The 19,310-nt window shown below is 42.9% G+C and overlaps 1 protein-coding gene across 2 annotated transcripts in view; it reads left to right on the top strand.

Moving 5' to 3' along the window:
- The window catches only part of TARS3 (threonyl-tRNA synthetase 3), a 52,548-nt gene that overhangs the window by 12,198 nt on the left and 21,040 nt on the right, over nt 1–19,310 (top strand). For both annotated transcript variants that reach the window (XR_009562812.1, XM_030878400.2), the window contains exons 5-12: nt 91–212; nt 1,780–1,897; nt 3,458–3,522; nt 6,418–6,496; nt 7,396–7,542; nt 8,372–8,470; nt 16,971–17,137; nt 19,043–19,205. Coding sequence is in view for 1 of the 2 variants with exons in the window: in XM_030878400.2 (XP_030734260.2) it covers nt 91–212; nt 1,780–1,897; nt 3,458–3,522; nt 6,418–6,496; nt 7,396–7,542; nt 8,372–8,470; nt 16,971–17,137; nt 19,043–19,205 (960 nt within the window). In the remaining variant the exon portion in view is untranslated. The remainder of the gene's footprint in view (nt 1–90; nt 213–1,779; nt 1,898–3,457; nt 3,523–6,417; nt 6,497–7,395; nt 7,543–8,371; nt 8,471–16,970; nt 17,138–19,042; nt 19,206–19,310) is intronic.

Below are 19,310 nucleotides of genomic sequence, written 5' to 3'. Positions count from 1 at the left end.
CACTGTATCCACGTGCTTGCTTGTCCTCTTGTCTGCCTGATGGCTTCCCGTGACCCGTGGTCGTGGCCGCGGCCTCTGTCCTGCCTGCAGGTGTACTGGCACTCCAGTGCCCACGTCCTCGGGGAAGCCCTGGAGCTCCACTACGGGGGCCTCCTGTGCTGCGGGCCACCTACCGACTGCGGGTTCTACTACGACATGTTCCTCAAAGACAGGTAACGCCTCTGAGTGCATGTGTTTATAGTGGTTACACATTAGTGTAGTGAATACCTATTGCAGAATGTGATTATAGATTAGGTCACCATTTATGAACAGTATTATTTTTTATGAGTTTAGATTCAAGGGTAACTTCTCAAATTGTTTTCTTTCTTTTCTTGAGAAGGATGTGATACACTATTTATGTAACCTGAGACTTGGCTAGGGCAAACTACTAATTCGGACCAGAGTTGTAGGGTTAATCCCTGGAGAGCACATAGTTCAGCTCTGTGCCGTGATGGTCAAGGGCGCTGTCCACCCCAGCCACACATGTCCCACAGCTGGTGCCAGAGGTGCTGGTTCGCAGCGGCCTCATGTTCCTCAAGTAGATCTGTGCTTGAAATCACAAGCAGCAGGCCCAGCCCTGGCCCACCTCCTTCTCCATATCCCTCGTCGCCCTTAAGGAAACCACCAGCTCTCAAATCAAAACCTGAGGGTCTTCCCAAGCCCACCCTGCTCCTTGCCACCCCTACCCCCCCCAGTCACTCCATCCAGTTCTGCCAGTCTTATCCCCTAAGTAGTTCTCCCCCACCTTCTGCCTTAACATAGACCCCCAGCGTCCTTGCCTCGACGACCGTGGTACATTTTCCCGCCATCTGCCACCTCCACGCTGTCAAAGTGACCCCTCCCTAACCGAGCGCCCGGCAGTCTGCAGCTCCTGCTCCCAGCCTGTCCAGCGTAGTCCCCCCCGGAGTCATTCCGCAGGACGTGTTGACGCCCCTGTGTGCTCTGGGTTTGGTGCTGCTGACTCTGCACTGGACAAATCAGCCTGTCCTCGTGGGCTCAGCAGTCTGGATGGGGGAGACAGACATAGACAGACACGCAGCCGTCTGCTGTCGGAGGTGATGAGGTGGTGAGGGCTGTGAAGGGGAGGTGGGGGCCTGAGCAGGCAGCCGGTCAGCTGAGAGCTCAGTGACCTTGAAGCAGGGGTGGGACGGAGGGAGAGAGGGAGCGAGCTCTGAGGCTGGTGGGGGAAGAACGTCCCAGGCCTCTGTGGGACAGCCCTGGGTCGGGGTGTGTGTGGCTTGTTTGAGGAATGCAGGTGGCCCACAGGGCTGGAGGGGTGTGAGCACAGACAGGTGTTCCTGAGAGGAGCCAGGACTGCCCAGCGGAGGCCGGCTGACCTGTAGTTCACACTCTCAGAGCTTCCTCCCAGCCTGGATCTCCTGGTCTAGGGCAGGGGCATGGCGCACGCTCCACACTAAGCTTTTGAACAAAAACGTAAACATGTGAAGAATGAGGAAGACTGCCCAGATGATCAGGCCCCGGAGGAGCTTGTGGTCCAGCTGGGGAGTGTCCAACGGGGCTGTTCAGAGAACCGAGGGCAGTTCATCAGCTGACGCCTCTGTCTCCCTCTTTGAGAAGTAGGGTTACCTGCCTTGTGAAAGGATGACTGACCCTCTGAAGTCCTGGACAGTAAAGAACCACGTTCCTCAATGTAGAAGGCTAGTCAGCTGGTGACAAAGGCCACAGGTCTAAGGTCATGTCTGATCAATCTGTGCTGATTCTCGCTGCTTTTCCCTGCAGGGCCGTGTCCAGCACAGAGCTGCCAGCGCTGGAGAGCACGTGCAAGGCCATCATCAAAGAGCAGCAGCCTTTCGAAAGGTTGGAAGTCAGCAAGGAGGCCCTGCTGGACCTGTTTAAGGTGAGTTCGTGCCGGGAACGTGAACAATATTTAACACAGACGACTGGTTTTAACAAATAATTGGCCACTGCTCACCAAATTGTTCCAAACGGGTTGGTTGAATTTTTAATGCAGACATAGGTAGGTGAAGGGCCAGGGGAATAGTTTCATATGTGTGTTTTATAAATCTGATTAATTCTGAGTGTTGTTAGTACTCCGGCTATTGAATTCAACAATATGTATAATACCATATAAAATTCTGGGTTTTCCTCTTTCGTTTGGGGTTTTCTGCTAATTTTTTTTTCACATCTTTATTGGAGTAAAAATGCTTTACAATGTTGTGTTAGTTTCTACTGTTCAACAAAGTGAATCAGCTGTATGTAAACATATATCCCCATATCCCCTCCCTCTTGAGCCTCCCTCCCACCCTCCCTATCCCACCCCTCTAGGTCATCACAAAGCACTCAGCTGATCTCCCTGTGCTATGCAGCAGCTTCCCACTAGCCAACCATTTTACATTTGGTAGTGTATATATGTACATGTCACTCTCTTACTTTATCCCAGCTTCCGCCTGCCCCCCGCTGTGCCCTCAAGTCCATTCTCTACACCTGTGTCTTTATTCTTGCCCTGCCACTAGGTTCATCAGTACCACTTTTTAAAATTCCATATATAAGCATTAGCATACGGTATTTGTTTTTCTCTTTCTGACTTACTTCACTCTGTATGACAGATTCTAGGTCCATCCACCTCACTACAAATAACTCAATTTCGTTCTTTTTTATGGCTGAGTAATATTCCACTGTATATATGTGCCACATCTTCTTTATCCATTCATCTGTCAATGGACATTTAGGTGCTTCCATGTCCTGGCTATTGTAAATAGTGCTGCAGTGAACATTTTGGTACATGTATCTTTTTGAATTATGATTTTCTCTGGGTATATGCCCAGGAGCGGGATTGCTGGGTCATGTGGTAGTTCTATTTTTAGTTTCTTAAGGAACCTCCATACTGTTCTCCATAGTGGCTGTATCAATTTACATTCCCACCAACAGTGCAGGAGGGTTCCCGTTTTTAATTTTTACGTGTCCTCAGAATTTTATTTACTTCATGTAGTTAAAATTGGAATCTTCGAGAGCAGTGCTGTCCAATAATGAGATCCACAAATCTGAGCCACATATGTCATCTTAAATTTTCTGGTAGCCACCTTTTAAAAGTAAAAGAAAGATGGAATTAATTTTTATAACATTTTATTTAACCCAATAAATCAAAAATATTGCTTCAACATGTAACCAACATAAAAAGTAATTAGTGAGCTATTTTATTTTCTTCTTTTCACATTATGCCTCTGAAATCCAGTGTTTTGCCCTTGTGGTACACCTCATTTCAGATCAGTTGCATTTCAAATGCTCAGTAGGCTCCCGTCCTGCATGGCACAGCTCTGGGCTGTCAGCTCTTTGTATCCCCACAGTCTCAGCACCTAGAACATAGCAGATGCCCATTCAGGGTGTGTTGAAAAAAGTTAACATTTTTTCCCAGTTAAACATTTTGTGTGATAATATGTAAATGTATTTTTCTTTGTAGTACAATAAATTTAAATGCCGCATCCTGAAGGAGAATATTAACACGCCAACGACCACAGTTTACAGGTAAAGTGTGTGTGAATTTTAAACACTGCTCAGTGGTACATCTGAAGGCATTAACAGTAGCAAGTCTGTCTTTGGTGGGTGGTCTGTTTATAAATTTGCATGGTTGGTATAGTACTACTGTAGGTGGGGACTCTGAAATGTTATCACCAAAGGGGAATTGTTATTTTCTCATTTGTATTTATTAGGATGGTACTAAAAACCCACATTCTGTTTTCTAGATGTTAGCTGTAGCAGCCTCTTTCTCCCTGTGGTTAAGACTGTGTTCTCAGGGCCTCACATTTTGGGGGACTGTTAGGGAAAGGAATTCTGTTTGTCCTCCCACGTTCTTATTGAGGGGCGGTGGGAGCTGTCATGGGCCATCTCCTCGGGCAGTCATTCTCTGCCTCTTACCACGCTCTCCACTGCTTGGGGTCCAAGAGCATTACCCTCCAGGTGTCAGCTGGACTCACAGTGAGACAAGAAGTGGTGGGAAGCAGAGACCAGTGGGTGCCCCTACCCAAACCACTTAGTTTTGCTGGGCATTAGGCTCCCAACCCCTTTTACTGGTCACTTGTTCAGCTGCCTTGTGCGTACTGCTCGTCTCTGTTCCTGTGTGTCCTGCTCTCTGGCTGCCTGTGACCTTCACGGTCCCGTCGGAGAAGACCTGGTCCCTGTATAAGTACGACCACAAATATCCTCCACAGGGAACTTCCTTTCCACACTCAAGTACTATGGTTCTCTGACTTAACTGTACTGTGAGTAAAATTATACCCCCTTTATGCACAGCTGTGCACAGTGCATTTCTTTTGTTTTTTTTTTTTTTTTGGCGGTTCGCTGCCCTCTCACTGTTGTTGCCTCTTCCATTGCGGCTCCGGACACGCAGGCTCAGCGGCCATGGCTCACGGGCCCAGCCGCTCCGCGGCATGTGGGATCTTCCCGGACCGGGGCACGAACCCGCATCCCCTGCATCGGCAGGCGGACTCTCAACCACTGCGCCACCAGGGAAGCCCGCATTTCTTTTTTTAAAAAAATTAATTTATTTATTGTATTTATTTATTTTTGGCTGTGTTTGGTCTTCATTGCTGCACGTGGGCGTTCTCTAGTTGCAGTGAGCAGGGGCTACTCTTCGTTGCCATGTGTGAACTTCTCACTGTGGTGGCTTCTCTTGTTGCGGAGCACGGGCTCTAGGCACGTGGGCTTCAGTAGTTGTGGCACGCAAGCTCAATAGTTGTGGCTCACAGGCTCTAGAGTGCAGGCTCAGTAGTTGTGGTGCACGGGCTTAGTTGCTCCGTGGCATGTGGGATCTTCCCGGACCAGGGCTCAAACCCGTGTCCCCTGCATTGGCAGGCGGATTCTCAACCACTGCACCACCAGGGAAGTCCCCACAGTGCATTTCTTAAATGATAATATGAACACATGGCCATTTTATGCTGAAGGTGGATACCATGCTTATCTTATTTTTGCTGCTCTCCAATGACCTGATAAGATTTTGTTATTTATTACCTATAATACAAAAAAGTGTCAGTATAATCATTTTAAAGTTTAAAAATAAATGAAGAAATTGAAAAGGTATGCTAAGTTTTAAATTTCTGGCTTTTAATACTTGACATTTTGTTTTTTTTTTTTAACTTAGGTCAACATTGATGCTTATTCTATCAATTGGAATGGCTTGTATTTAATTTTTTGAAAATAAATGGCTTTTTTCTATGGAATTATTTAAAGATTAGCTTATTAAAGTCTTTCATGCTAATCAGGCATTTTTTTCCATTTCTCTGAGCATTGACTTACAACCTCCATCTTGGACAGAGAACAATACATAAAAGCCTGGTCATTCAGAGAAATGATGTTTTCATGTTTAAAGCTTCATTGTACTTTGGTGAATAATCCAGTCCCTTTATGTATTCATTGTAATTTTTAACTTTTTAACCAATGAACTTTAAAAATACTTAAAATTGGTTGGAATAGTTAAGGAACAACTTTTTTTCTTTACTAAATTTTCCTTAAATTGGTTGACGTTAAGTCACCTTCCCTCAGACCCACATTATTGGTATCTTAACTCTGCTAATGTTTCTGTACTTGGAGAAAAGTCTGCGCTTGTTAGGGTTTAGTGGTCCCTTGTTCATTATAGGTGCAGGCGAGTCCCCACCTGCAGCCCCGTGTGCTTTAATAGCAGTGTCGTCTCTGATCTAAACCTTTGCCTGAGATTTACGTTGTTAAGTCAGTATGCTGTTTTTCTAAACCAAGAGACAATTAGACATTTTGTCATGAAATCAGAGGGCCTTAAAACAAACAAAAACCCTTGAATTTATTTATTTTTTAAGTAGACTATTTTTTAGAGCCGTTTAGGTTCGCAGCAAAATTTAGAAGAAGATGCAGAGAGTTCCCATACACCCTTGCCCCCATATATGCACAACTTCCCCATGGTCAAGATTACCCACCAGAGGTGGGAAATGAGTTACAATCCATCTACACCGATGCTTATAGCGTGCTTCACTGTTGGTGTGCATTCTGTGGGTTTGGTGAAGTTTATTTTTAATGTAAAATATCAACTTAACGCATTTTTTATAACTGTCATATAATTTTGGTTTTGAAAATTAGTGTAGAGCAGGGAAATGGCTATCTGATTTTAAGACAGTGAAGGTTTTTAGGAGCCTTAGGGTGTGACAATGAAAAGTGGTGTCTCTGTCTGCACAGTTTCTTTCCAAGGATTCTGTGGCTTTTGAATGTGAGCGAAGGAGGGAAGGCTGGGATCTGAGACGAGGTGAATCGCCTCTTTCTTGCTCCTTAAATTAAAAATTCATTTAAATTAAGTTGTTCCTAAATTAAACATTGCCCCAAAACATAGAACATGGTTTCTAATGAATAGTCCCAAAAGCTATAACTGTGCCTGGGCATGTTTTAAATATTTTATTACAGGTGTGGTCCACTAGTTGACCTTTGTAAAGGCCCCCATGTAAGACACACTGGAAAAATTAAAGAGATAAAAATTTTCAAGGTAAGTATTGATTTTTTTCTTAATATAGTAAACTTAAGATGAACTAGATATTCAATAATATCTTTTATAACCTGAACACCATGCCTCTTAGAAACACTACATCCATATTTGATTTTTATGTGGGCTTCTAAAAATAATATAATTTTTTAGAATTTTGGTAATTAGAACATTATATGTAGCCTTTAATTGTTTATCATTTAACCTTACTATACATGTTACAGTGCATTTCTTTTTCATCTATATTACAATATTGTTCTGCATACTATTGTTTTCTTGAATTGCCGTAATGTGAACAAGAATGTTTATCTGCATGTAAGAATAACGTACTGTAGGAAAAGGAGAAAATAAAGGGATAGAGTGGTATGATGCAGAAAACACACTCTGGAATCAAGAGGCATGAGACTGACATCACCGTCCTGCCCTTCCCAGGCCTTGGTTTTCTTACAGGTGGAGGAAGGGTGATGACAGTCAGCAAGGCTGGCCTTCATGTCCCCACACCTCTTCCTCCACTGCCCTCTCCTGGGTGATGCACTCGGTGCTTGGCCTTCCCTCAGTTCCACACTTCCTTTCTCACTTTTCATCCCTAGAATCCACAGCAGACTGAGTACATAATTTACTGATTAATGGTATAATTTGGGCTGGGAAGGTTTAGTTAGAAACAATTTAAGATTCCAAGTCTACAAAAACTCATCTTTAAGTAAGCTATGCTGATGTTAGGGTGAGGAGTTGTGTACAGTCATCCCTCGGCATCCACGGGGCAGTGGTTCCAGGATACCCGGCTGATACCAAAGTCCACGGTAGCTCAGGCCCCTGGTATGAACCAGCTGTACATATTTCAGAGCAGTTTTATTTGTAACCGAGGGTTTGGTGTGTTTACCCAAATCTCATCTGATGTTTAGAATTCCTCAGCATATTGGGAGGGTAACCCTGAAATGGAAACGCTGCAGAGGGTCTACGGGATATCCTTTCCTGATGACCAGATGATGACAGCCTGGGAGAAGCTGCAGGAGGAGACCAAGACCCAGGATCACAGGAGGATTGGGAAGGTGCGCCGCGCTGAGCGCTGCTGAGCTGGCCTGCGACCGCGTCTCAGAACTAGGGTGTCTTAAAACTAACATTTCTTCTCCTCCTCTCCTGTCTTCTGTTTTGCTGGTGCTCATGGTTTGCTGCTGAGTTCTTTCACGCTCCTACCCCAATGTCTTCTAACCTCTTTCCTTCTTGTATTTTGTATTAGATTTAAACAATTGCACCTTTCACTTTTATCATGATATAAAAATAACCTTTTTAAAAAAATTGTGTATATTTGATAATATACTTTGTATTTGGGAAGCAGAGCAGAAACAAAGAAGATCTGCAAGAAGGCAGACCTGGGTTTAACTCAGTCCTGCCACGTAGGAGCTCAGTCCTGCCACGTAGGAGCTGTTACACGACAGGCCAGGCACTCGCTGTGGAGCTCCATGTCCTCGGCTCTGCTGGGTAGCGTGCAAAGTGGCATGAGGACGGACACTGGGTGTTGGTGGCCACCAGGGTGGGCTCTCAGCATGACGGCCATGCTGATGTCACGTCACTCAGAGCCCACCTCCAGCCATGTCTCCCTATGAGATCCGTACTCCAAGGTGCCGAGGAGGAAATCAGCAGTAAATACTAGGTGAAATAAAAGCCAAGTTCAAAGCTAAGTAACCATAAATATGAGTTGTAATTTTACATGTGCTGTTACATGTAGTTAGATTCAAGTACAGTGTTGAGGGACTTTGGAATGTCAATATTAGAATCAGAAATAACTAAGTATATGTTTTATTCCTAGTGTATCATTTGTATACAGTAAATGTTATGCAGCGACAGTGAAAATGAAATGCAATTATTGTTTTAATCTAGGAACAAGAACTTTTCTTCTTCCATGATCTGAGTCCTGGAAGCTGTTTCTTTCTTCCCAGAGGAGCCTTCGTTTATAATACACTTATGGATTTCATACGAGTAAGTTAATTTTTAAAATATTCTATACTTACTCAACTCCATTTTACATTTTACTATTTTCTCTCATCGTAAAATGGCCAAGCATTTCCATTAATTTTATTTTAATAATACTAAGAATTTTGAACCTCAAAGAGAAATGCCACATTGTGCCTTCAACTAAAAACATTGAAACAATTTGTATTTTCCCTAAATATTTACATTTATACTTGGACTTCATTAAATGTACCTCTTGTCCATGTAAGTTTCTGGAACACGTAGGATACTAAGATAAACTTCAGACCAAGTGTGGAACTCCCCCTGAGAGAAGGAAGGAGGAAGCGTTCTGTGTGGCACAGAACACTAAACTGTGAAGTATCATTGCTTCTCAGGATGTGATCCCTGGACCACTGGTGCCCCCTGCCATTGTTTATTATGTGACTCCTAGGTGATTTGGCAGCTCCAGAGCAAAGAGTGAAAAAACAATTTTGTAAAATAGCTACTTGTACAATAGGACAAGTTCATAGAGTAGAAAGTCTTCATTAGGACTATGTAGATGTTGTGCAGAGGTGACCCAGGCAGACTACTAGGATTACTTTTCCTTTCTGTACTTTCTGTGTCTTTCCTGTAATTAATAATTACCTAAAACTTTCATTTCCTCACTTTTCTATGTGCCCATCACTAATTCATCCTCAACTTTCTATCAAAACTCTGAAACTCCTTGCAGTGTATTCTGATGATTCAGGTAATCTCTAAGTAAATTTTTTTTCTTCAAATTTGACCCTCTCCCTCCAGAATTGACTTGCTGCTAAGATTCTTGACAACTGATGTCTTAGGACTTCTTTTCGTCATCGCCCTGGCTACTCCCCTCCTGTCTTTCCTGTGCTGAGTCCCCTCTCCCCTGACCCATGTCTTCCTCTTCCTTGCTTGTCCCTCTCGTTGGGGGGACCACCTTCTGCAGTGCCTTCCTGAGAAGATACGTGGCCTGTACTGGTTACTGTCCGACTCGCTTTCCTTCCTTTTCTTCTCGGCTGTGCGCCTGGAGGCTGACCTCTGTGGGCTGCATGCCTTCCACAGGGATTGACCACTGCTTAGCCATGGGAGGAGATCAGAGAGCAGGGAGGTAAGACCTGAAGAGTCTTTGAAGGGTGTCAGACTTCACCAGGTGGTAATGGCCATCACAGCTGCTGTTTGGGGTGTGCTGTCTTTGCTGGAAAATCAGCACAGCCCCTGGCACCTTGAACTCCCTGGGTTGGAGGTGGAATGTGTGGAGAATAAACAGGATGCCTCTATGGTGGCTTTAAAAGAATCTTTTATCTTTTATAGATGCAAGACAGACATGGCTGATGATCAGGCCCAAGGCCTGATCGTATGGGTTGTAGTACTGTACAGTCGTTTACATACGTAAGCCCAGTGGTCTCTTCTGCTGAGGTAAGGGCATTGGTGGGAAGGATGGGGGTCTCTGAGGCTTCGAAGGGGAATGGTTGGCAGACACAGATGAGGTGAAGAACTCTGAACCCCCAGATATCCGTGTCTGAGAAAATCGGCCTTTCCATGCAAAACAGAAAAACCTCTCAGAGACTGCCTTCTCCTGGTTTCCTGGTATGCAGTCTTGCCTCTTTCCACAGCTGATCATTTTCTATTCTATGCTGGATATTGTATGTAAACATACCTGCAGAGGCTCCGGGTTACGTTTTCTCCCACTTGAGCAGTTACCCATCGCCTAGATGGAAGAAGAAGCCCTCAGTGCGGAGACTGAGCTCAGTCAAGGCTGGGCTTGCATTTGGATGGGACACAGGCTGCCCTTGTGTCTGGGGCCTGGCCCCCGGGGCTTCCAGCTGAGCGTCTGGTGGCTCTTTATGTCTTCAGCCCCCAAAGGCTGGAGGATAATCAGCTCTGCCCTTTGAATGTGTTTTGAGTGCTGAGTAAAAGGTCTGCCGAGTCTCCTCTGGTTACCACATCAGCGCAGAAGGTAGTAACTCATCTCGGTGCAGAGGAGGCTTCTCAGGTGTAGCCCCTCAGGTAGAGTTCCCGTCAGTGTAAGACCTGTGGACTAAAGAGACAGGTTACCTGTGGGCCACCCCACTCCCCCCACCCCACCACATTATAAAATGATGATGAAAAAAATAAAATAAAATAAAATGATGATGGAGGAGTAGGAGGCCGGGGACATTCCCACTCAGGAAGGGATGGGCGCAGAAGGAGGTGCTGGGGTCGGTGATCTGTCGAAACCCTGATTCCCACCCGTCTTCCCAGCTCCAAGGTCAGAAAACGCTTGTTTTTCAGGACTCAGTTCTCTTCCCTCTGGGCCCTGGTTCAGAGTCAGCCTCCCTGCCTGTGTGGACCTCTGAGCAGCTTTCTCAGTGTCCTCGGCCTGATTCCTTCTGTGAAGGTTGGGGTCCAGAGACCTCATTTCTTCTCGTGCTGTCTCTGTCCCTTTCAATCCCAGCTAGTACAGTTCCTTTAAGAGTTGGGGGGCGGGGAGCACTTTTACATACAGTGTTTATAATCAATGCTTAGATAAAAGCCATCCCTGCGTCTCTTTCTGGGACAGATTCTTCCCTACCCAGGGCTGCCTGGGAGGCTGCTGGGAAATGACACTTAAAAATGTAAAAGCCTCCTCTTTAACTGAGTGTACAAAGAGCAGTCCTAAGACTCTCAAAGCCCCATAGGGTACTCAGCTCATTCCGAGGTCTTTGTAAAGGGCAGACAGCTGCACCCTTAAGATTTGACCTTTGTCCTCAAGAGTCTTGTGACTCTTTTGCTGAGAAGGTCTGAGGGTGAGAAAGTTTTATTTTTGAATCCGGTCGGTCCTGCCACCTTTGTATTTCCTCTAAATTTGTCTCAGAAACGTAATAGTGCTCTCTCTAGTTTCTGTCTTCTTGTATTTTGTCACAGGCAGTTAGAAGTTGGCTGTCCCTTTCCACATTCTGCCCGGACACCCCCAGCTAAGTCTGTGAGCTCTTCGGGGACTCTTTCTGTTTTCCGTGTTACCTGGGGTGACAGGGTTACCAAATCTCTGGCACCACCTAACAAGGGTCCTCTTTTCTTCAACTTCCAGTAACATTTTCCTCCCTGTTAGTGTTCAACTCGTCACAGACAGTTTCTTTAAGGCCCTTCTAGCTTTGCCCACCACTTGGCCCTAAAGCCACAGCCCCCTGTTTTAGGGTTACTGGTACAGCAGCACCCATGGCCAGTGCACATTCTGTCCTGGTTGTCTGTTCTATCGCAGCCTAGAAAACCATCCTGAAACTGAGTAGCTTAAAACTGCTGATTAAAACTTCTCTTTCATGGTTCCAAGTGTTAGGCTCATTGGGGTGGTTCTTGCATTAGGTCCCTTATGTTGTTGCAGGAAGGGGAACCCCTTCCAGAGCCCAAGAGTGGGCTCTTGGCTAACGCTTGGAAATGAATTGTCCAAGAAGACACATGTGCTGACAAAGCAGGAGACTTTATTGGGAAGGGGCGCCCGGGCAGAGAGCAGTAGGGTAAGTGAACCCAGGAGGACTGCTGTCTACGTGGCTCGAAGTCTCGGGTTCCATGGTGATGGGGTTAGTTTCAGGTTGTCTCTGGCCAATCATCTTGCTTGGCCCATATTTGGTGGCTCAGGGTCCTTCCTGGTGGCATGCGCATCTCTCAGCTAAGATGGATTCCAACACGAGGGTTTCTGGGAGGTTGGCAGGACATATTATGGGCTGACGTCTCCTCCCTTCTCCTTTCAGCCCCTCCTGAATTCTCCCCGTTAGTTTTCAGTGGCAGCACCATGTTCTTTATCAGGACCTCCTGCTGTGAGACAACACAGGCAGGCGCTTATCATAGTGCCTGGCCAAGGCGGGCGGTTTCGGTCAACGGTTCCCTAACAATATTATTGTATTCGGAGGGAGGCTACTGATTGAAATATAAGTTACATTCATTAAAGTGGACAAATCTGAAGCATTTCACATGTGCACATCTACCAGCCACACTCAAATCAAGACCAAGAACCTTCCATCTTGTCGTGTGTCCTCTTGGGTCTCTTCCCGGATGGTACCTGCCTCCCCTTCCCTCCCCTGAGATCATCTCTATGCTGATTTTGGTTACCATAGATAAATTGCCCCTGGTTTTAAACTTCATAACATGGAATCGTAGTATTCACTATTGTGTTTCTGGCTTCTTTTGTTCAACTTAATGTGTGAGATTCATCCAAGTTGTGTGTATTTTGATTTATCCCATCTTATTACTATAGTACAATCTGTTTATTTATTCTCCTGTAGACGCACATGTAGGTTGTTTCCAGTTTGGGGCTATTACATATGAAGCTACTGTGAACATTCTTGATCATGTCTTTGGTGCTCCCAAGAACCCACTTCTCTTGGGTATTTACTTGGGAATAGAATTGCTAGGTCCTGGGGAAGTAATGACAAACTTTTAAAGAAAATGCTGACCAGTTTTTATGTAGTTGAACCACTTACTACTCCTTCTAGGATTATATGACTATGTAATTCTTCTACACTGTTAAAAACAAAATTCAACCAAGTAAATTTGAAGAACTAATTGGCTTTATTCAGAAATTCAAGAATCAGCAGCAGTAGGAGGGGTTGTACGAAATGGAGGGTTTTTATAGGTAGAAGGAGGGGAGGGGGCGAGAAGGTGTTAGCAAATGAAAAGAAAGGATTATTTTAGGCAGGCTGTCTTCTACTGGGGGAGGAACAGTCTGTCTTCTACTGGGGGAGGAACAGCAGGGTCTTTCTCAGGTAGTTACCTCACCAGTGCTGATCAGGACCTTTCAGATGGGCTGTTGTAAAGGTCACATCTCTGTGGGGGTGGGGTTGAAACTGTCTTGGTTTTCTGTCCTGGGGGTAAGTGACCCCATTTGAGGCTTGTTATTTCTTTTTTAACACTTGGTATAATGGCACTATTTTGCATATCCCTGATGGATAGTGATGTTGAGAATCTTTTCATATGCTTATTAGCCACTTGGATGTTCTCTTTTGTGAAGCTCCTGTTTAAATATTTTGCCCATTTAAAAGTTTGGGTTGTCTTTTTATTATTGATTTGTAGGAATTTTTTTCTATATTCTGAATCTGAGTCCTTAGTTAAATATATGTAATAAATATATTCTTTCAGTCTGTGGCTTCTTGATTTATTTTTTAATGATGTCTTTGGACCAACACTTTTTATATTTAATGAAGTCCAGTTTATTACTTTTTCTTTTCTCCTTAGTGTTTTTCACATCCTGTTTAAGAAATCTTTGGCCGACTTCAGAGTCATGAAGCTATTTTTCTTTGTTCTGTTTAAAAACTTGTTTGCTTTCACTCTTAAGGCTATGATTTACCTTGGATTCATTTTGAGGTTCTGTGCGTATCCAGTAACTTCAGTACCGTTTATTACTATAGCAGAATCTTTGTCCCAAGCCAAATCATCGCATATATATTTTTTCCGGGTATTTATTCCGTTCTTCTGATCCCTTTGTTGTCTGGCCTTGCGTCAGTACCACACCGCTTTGATTACTGTAACTGTATTTTAAGTCTTGGTGTCAGTAGTTTAAGTTCATTAATTTTATTATTTTTGTTCAGGATTGTTTTGGCTATTCTTTGCATTTCCATATAACTTTTACAAGAAGCTTGTCAATTTCCTAAAAAAGGAAAAAAACACTGCTGAGATTTTGATTGGAATTACATTCAATCTATAGATTAATTTGCAGATAATGACAACAATATTGAGTTTAACAATCCATATGTAAATCTTGTCAATTCATTTAGATCTTTATTTTCCCTCAGCAATATTTTGTTACTGCTACTTTAGAGGTCTTAACACATCTTTCATCAGATTTATCCTTAGATATTTGATTTTGTTAATGGAAACAGCAGAAAAAACACAAAAAATGCTCAACATCATTAGTCTTAAAAGAAATGAAATTTTCAACGGAAACCCTAAAATATAGAAGACAGGAGCAACACCTTAAAAATGTGAAGCCAAGAAATCTATATCCAGCCAGAGTAGTCTTGCTTCTGGGATTCTCCCGTAAAGTTTCAGCTTTCCCAGATCTGCTGAGGCTGTTGCTCATCTGCTTTCCAGATTCATAAGTATATAGCTGTCATCTCCTCTCCTTTTTCTCTTTGGCCTTGTAGATTTATGCTTTTATTAAAACTCTGGTATTTTAGTGTGATTTTGGAAAGGATCTGTTTAAGTGGAATCACTTTAGTGTTTATAATGAAAAATTACTTAAGAGAATTTCTCTATGCACTGATATTTAGGTGCTATTTCCAGTGGCCAAATCACAGGTGCAGGTGGAGATTCAGTACCTTCTACGGTATGAAGTTATTACTTCAGGGATGAAATATGCTTTTTAATCTTCAGAATAAGCTTTCAGGATTTCTTCAGATCATACTGAGCTATAGATATAGACTGGTCAGTCATCATGACTTTGCTCTTTCTCAGACTTGATTTTCTTTACACTTGAGAGAAAGAAATTGGTGATATGGATTCAGATATATTTTTCCCCAACTTTTTCTTTCAAAAAGTTCAAATCTACAGAAAAGTTAAAGAGCAGTGCAGTGAGCATACATGTGTCCTTCATCTAGATTCATCAATTGTTAAGTTTGCCAATTTGCTTTCTCTCTCTCTGACATGTATGTGCATGTGAGAGAGACAAAACAATATATATATATTACACACATATAATATACAGAGATAAGGTGATATACATGCAATATATGTGTACATTTTATGTATAAATGTAGCAGTTGTTTTTTGCTAAACTGCATAAAATAAGTTGCAAACATAATGACACTTGCCCTCATAGGGCATAGTTTAAAATCGTTTCCAAACACCTCAACAAAACAAATTCCTAACATGATTGTGTCCAGAGTGGGTTAAAAAAAATCTATCAATTACTCTCTCCTGAGCTTAGCTTTAAAAGTAACCTCTAGTAAAAAGAAACCAAAACACAAAAACCCCTTTAATTTCTGGGACCTTGTTTTTTGTTTTAAATTTATTTATTTATTTATTTGATTTTGAACTGTGTTGGATTTTCATTGTTGCACACGGGCTTTTTCTAGTTGTGGCGAGCGAGGGCTACCCTTTGTTGCGGTGCGCAGGCTTCTTATTGCGGTGGCTTCTCTTGTTGCAGAGCACGGGCTCTAGGCACGTGGGTTTCAGTAGTTGTGGCACACAGGCTCAGTAGTTGTGGTGCACAGCCTTAGTTGCTCCGTGGCATGTGGGATCTTCCCAGACCAGGGCTCGAACTCGTGTCCCCTACATTGGCAGGCAGATTCTTAACCACTGCGCCACCAAGGAAGTAGCTGGGACATTGTTTAATCTGAGTATATGGAGCCATCTGACTTACCACTAAATAATTACTGCCATTCATAGTGACCTATAATTTTGTTGAAATTTTCCTATTTGGTAAAAACAAAGGTTAAGTAAAGAAGCTTAATGGATAGCTGAGACCCAGGCTCTTCACAACTGGACTGAAAAGATGCTCAGCTGAAGAGGGACAAATAATATATCCCTGTCAGTGATGCAAAACTGTTCTTTGTAGTAATTTTGAAATAGTATGTTTTATATTTTTTTAATTGTATAAAAATATATTTTTACTTAGCTAAAATATGGTGATCTAGGTTTGTGCCAGATGCACATTAAATGATTAACAAATGTTGAAACTCTAAGAAACACTGAACAAAGATCATCAGATTGATAACTTGAAGAAAAGAAAGCAAAGTTAAAGTAAAAGAAGAACTCTGCTTGAAAACAAGCCTCTCTTTTCCTGACCCCAGTGATGGAATGAGGGAAGCTGTTAATTGATAGGGAGGGAGCAAAGCCAGCTCCTGACTCAGTAGATAACAACCACTTAAAATATTACAAATTCAAATTCCCAGTTTTAGTTCTATTTAAAACTAAATGGGTCAAAACTGTAAATAACATGGCACTCAGAGGCTTATTGAGTTATAAAATTATTCTACCTCTTAAGTAATAGAAAATAAACTCCTGGGCTTCCCTGGTGGCGCAGTGGTTGAAAGTCCGCCTGCCGATGCAGGGACACGGGTTCGTGCCCTGGTCCGGGAGGATCCTGCGTGCCGTGGAGCAGCTAGGCCCGTGAGCCATGGCCGCTGAGCCTGCGCATCCAGAGCCAGTGCTCCGCAATGGGAGAGGCCACAACAGAGAGAGGCCCGCGTACCGCCTAAAAAAAAAAAAAAAAAAAAAAACTCCTGCTGTTTATCTGGAATGTACAAGGATTTGGGAGTTTGTAGTTATAAAAAGTTTATATATATAGTATTTCAATTACTAATTCTCAAAGAATTAAAATACTATACACTATATACTATTATACTATAAAATAAATATACTTAATGTGAAAATTATACTGAGCATACACTAATCTTTCTTTCATGATCCATAAGTTACCACCCTTAAAGCCAAGGGCATATTAACCATGAATTAATATAAGACATAATCCTGAATTTAAAAATCTTTGTTCATAGTGTTATTTGCCTGGAGTTGTGACCTGTCCCAGCAGATTTTAACTTTGCGTGTGCGTCTCTTTTAGGAGGAGTACCACCGACGCAGCTTCATGGAGGTGCTCTCCCCCAACGTGTACAGCAGTAAGCTCTGGGAAACCTCTGGACACTGGCAGCATTACAGTGACAACATGTTCACCTTTGACATTGACAAGGACACTTTTGCCCTTAAGCCCATGAATTGTCCGGGGCACTGGTGAGTATTAAAAGTGAAGCAGATCTGTGCCTATAAACGCATAGCAGACTTCCTCACAATTAGTCTTTAATATTATTTTGCTTTTTGGAACTAAGTGATTCCTTTAATCTGAAGACTGGTGGTTAGAAATCATCTTTACCAAGTTATTTCATTCTGGAGAATAAATTTACTTTTTAAAATATGTTTGCTCTTTGACAGGTGTGGGATGGTAGCTGGAAACCATTTAGTATTTTGTGCTTCTCAGAGGATAATGTTACATATCAACTTTATAAATTATTGTAATATTTCTCTTCCTAATAGTAATACACTTCAAATATACATATTTGCAGAACATCTAGTTCTTACATACTATTTGGGTTGATTGTAACAAGAACAGTGAGGTCAAAATAAATGACTGGATTTCATTGATTCTAAGATGGCTTTACCCCTGAAATTGGGACACATCTTATAATTGGTATCTTAACATTATACCATAATTTAATTAATGGTTATTTTCTTTCTTAGTGATGTATAAAATAATGGTACATCTTACAATCAAGGTTGTCTTAGAGTCTGTGAAAGAATGTAATTATCATAAAGTTGCATGGTATGCAAATACAACCTTGTAAGAGTAGCAGATTTTACAACTGGAAGTGAACAGATACAATTCTCCACAAAAAAATATCCCAACTATTGTAGCTTTGTATCATCAACTACATAGTTTCAGGTAAATTTACTTTAGAAGGTAACTACTTAAAACAAACCTCTGAACATTGAAGAAAGCTCTTTGCCCTTTTCAGTAAAGAATGAAAGAAGTTCAACTTTATGATGACAGCATGTAAAAAATATATATTTATCTTTAATTTTCTAAAAACTTGTATGTAAATATTCTATAACCTCGTTTTAAAAACAGAAGGTGGGGCTTCCCTGGTGGCGCAGTGGTTGAGAGTCCGCCTGCCGATGCAGGGGACGCAGGTTCGTGCCCCAGTCCGGGAAGATCCCACATGCCGCAGAGCGGCTAGGCCTGTGAGCCATGGCCGCTGAGCCTGCGCGTCTGGATCCTGTGCTCTGCAACGGGAGAGGCCACAACAGTGAGAGGCCTGCGTACCGCAAAAAAATAAATAAATAAATAAAAAATAAAAACAGAAGATGGAGGCTAACCTTGTGCTTTGCATTCTCTAAAACACCTGTATTAACAACTTCTTAACTCAGTTTCCCATTGGGTACCAGTTGAAGCTGTGATTTCAATAGAATTAGAAGAAAGCTGAACACAAGTAGAGAATGTAATTTTGTATTTTCATGTCTCAGAACAAGGAAGAGCAGGACCACAGTGGCCTAGTGGTGATGGGATTTGGGAGCCAGGGGTGCTTCCTGCAGAAGAGAGGCCTTTCATTCAACAGAGAACATTAGCCGAGTGTTTCCAGTGCTGGGAGCTGGAAATGCAGAGGTGATTCAGACGCAATCCATTTCCCCCCGGAGCTCATGAGCAGATTGGGGAAGGAACAGATATATAGACAGTCAGTTATAAAAATAGCAAGACCAGTGTCAAAACTGTGGCAATTCCAGCTGTTCTTGGAGGCTGAGGCAAGCCTGACTAGCCCTTCTGCGGGAGTGTCCAGGGCTGCTTCACTTAAGAAGTAGCCTTTGAAATGGATTGTAAACGGTAAGTGGATATTCCCTGGGTGAATGAGAGTAGGGAACAGCATTCTGGAGAAGATAAGAGGGTTCTTTCTCAGAGTGTACAGTGATGTAAGTTCAAGGTTCACTAATTCATGGGAGAAGAATTTTTGTAAAATTGGTGATCTAAGAACCAGAATAAGGTGTTTACAAATCCTGAGGCATTTAACTGTACCTTATTAACATCTAGATCATTACATAATCTTTTCCATGCTAAGGAAAAGCTGTGTGCCATTGTTTCTTTTCTAGTCTGATGTTTGCCCATCGTCCACGATCTTGGAGGGAAATGCCTATTAGATTTGCTGACTTCGGAGCTCTTCACAGGAATGAGCCGTCAGGAACTTTACATGGCTTGACCCACGTCAGGCGCTTCCAGCAGGATGACGCTCACATCTTCTGCACTGTGGAGCAGGTAAACGTGGACACAGGGGAGGCGTGGTCAGCACAGGTCCGGTGTGCTACCTTGGACAGATCGCTGAGTCTTTCAGGGTCACTGTGAAATGTGTTGTTCAGTCTA

The sequence above is a fragment of the Globicephala melas genome, chromosome 2, assembly GCF_963455315.2.
Source record: "Globicephala melas chromosome 2, mGloMel1.2, whole genome shotgun sequence".
NCBI lineage: Eukaryota > Metazoa > Chordata > Mammalia > Artiodactyla > Delphinidae > Globicephala > Globicephala melas.
This window is presented reverse-complemented; position numbering and strand designations above follow the sequence as displayed.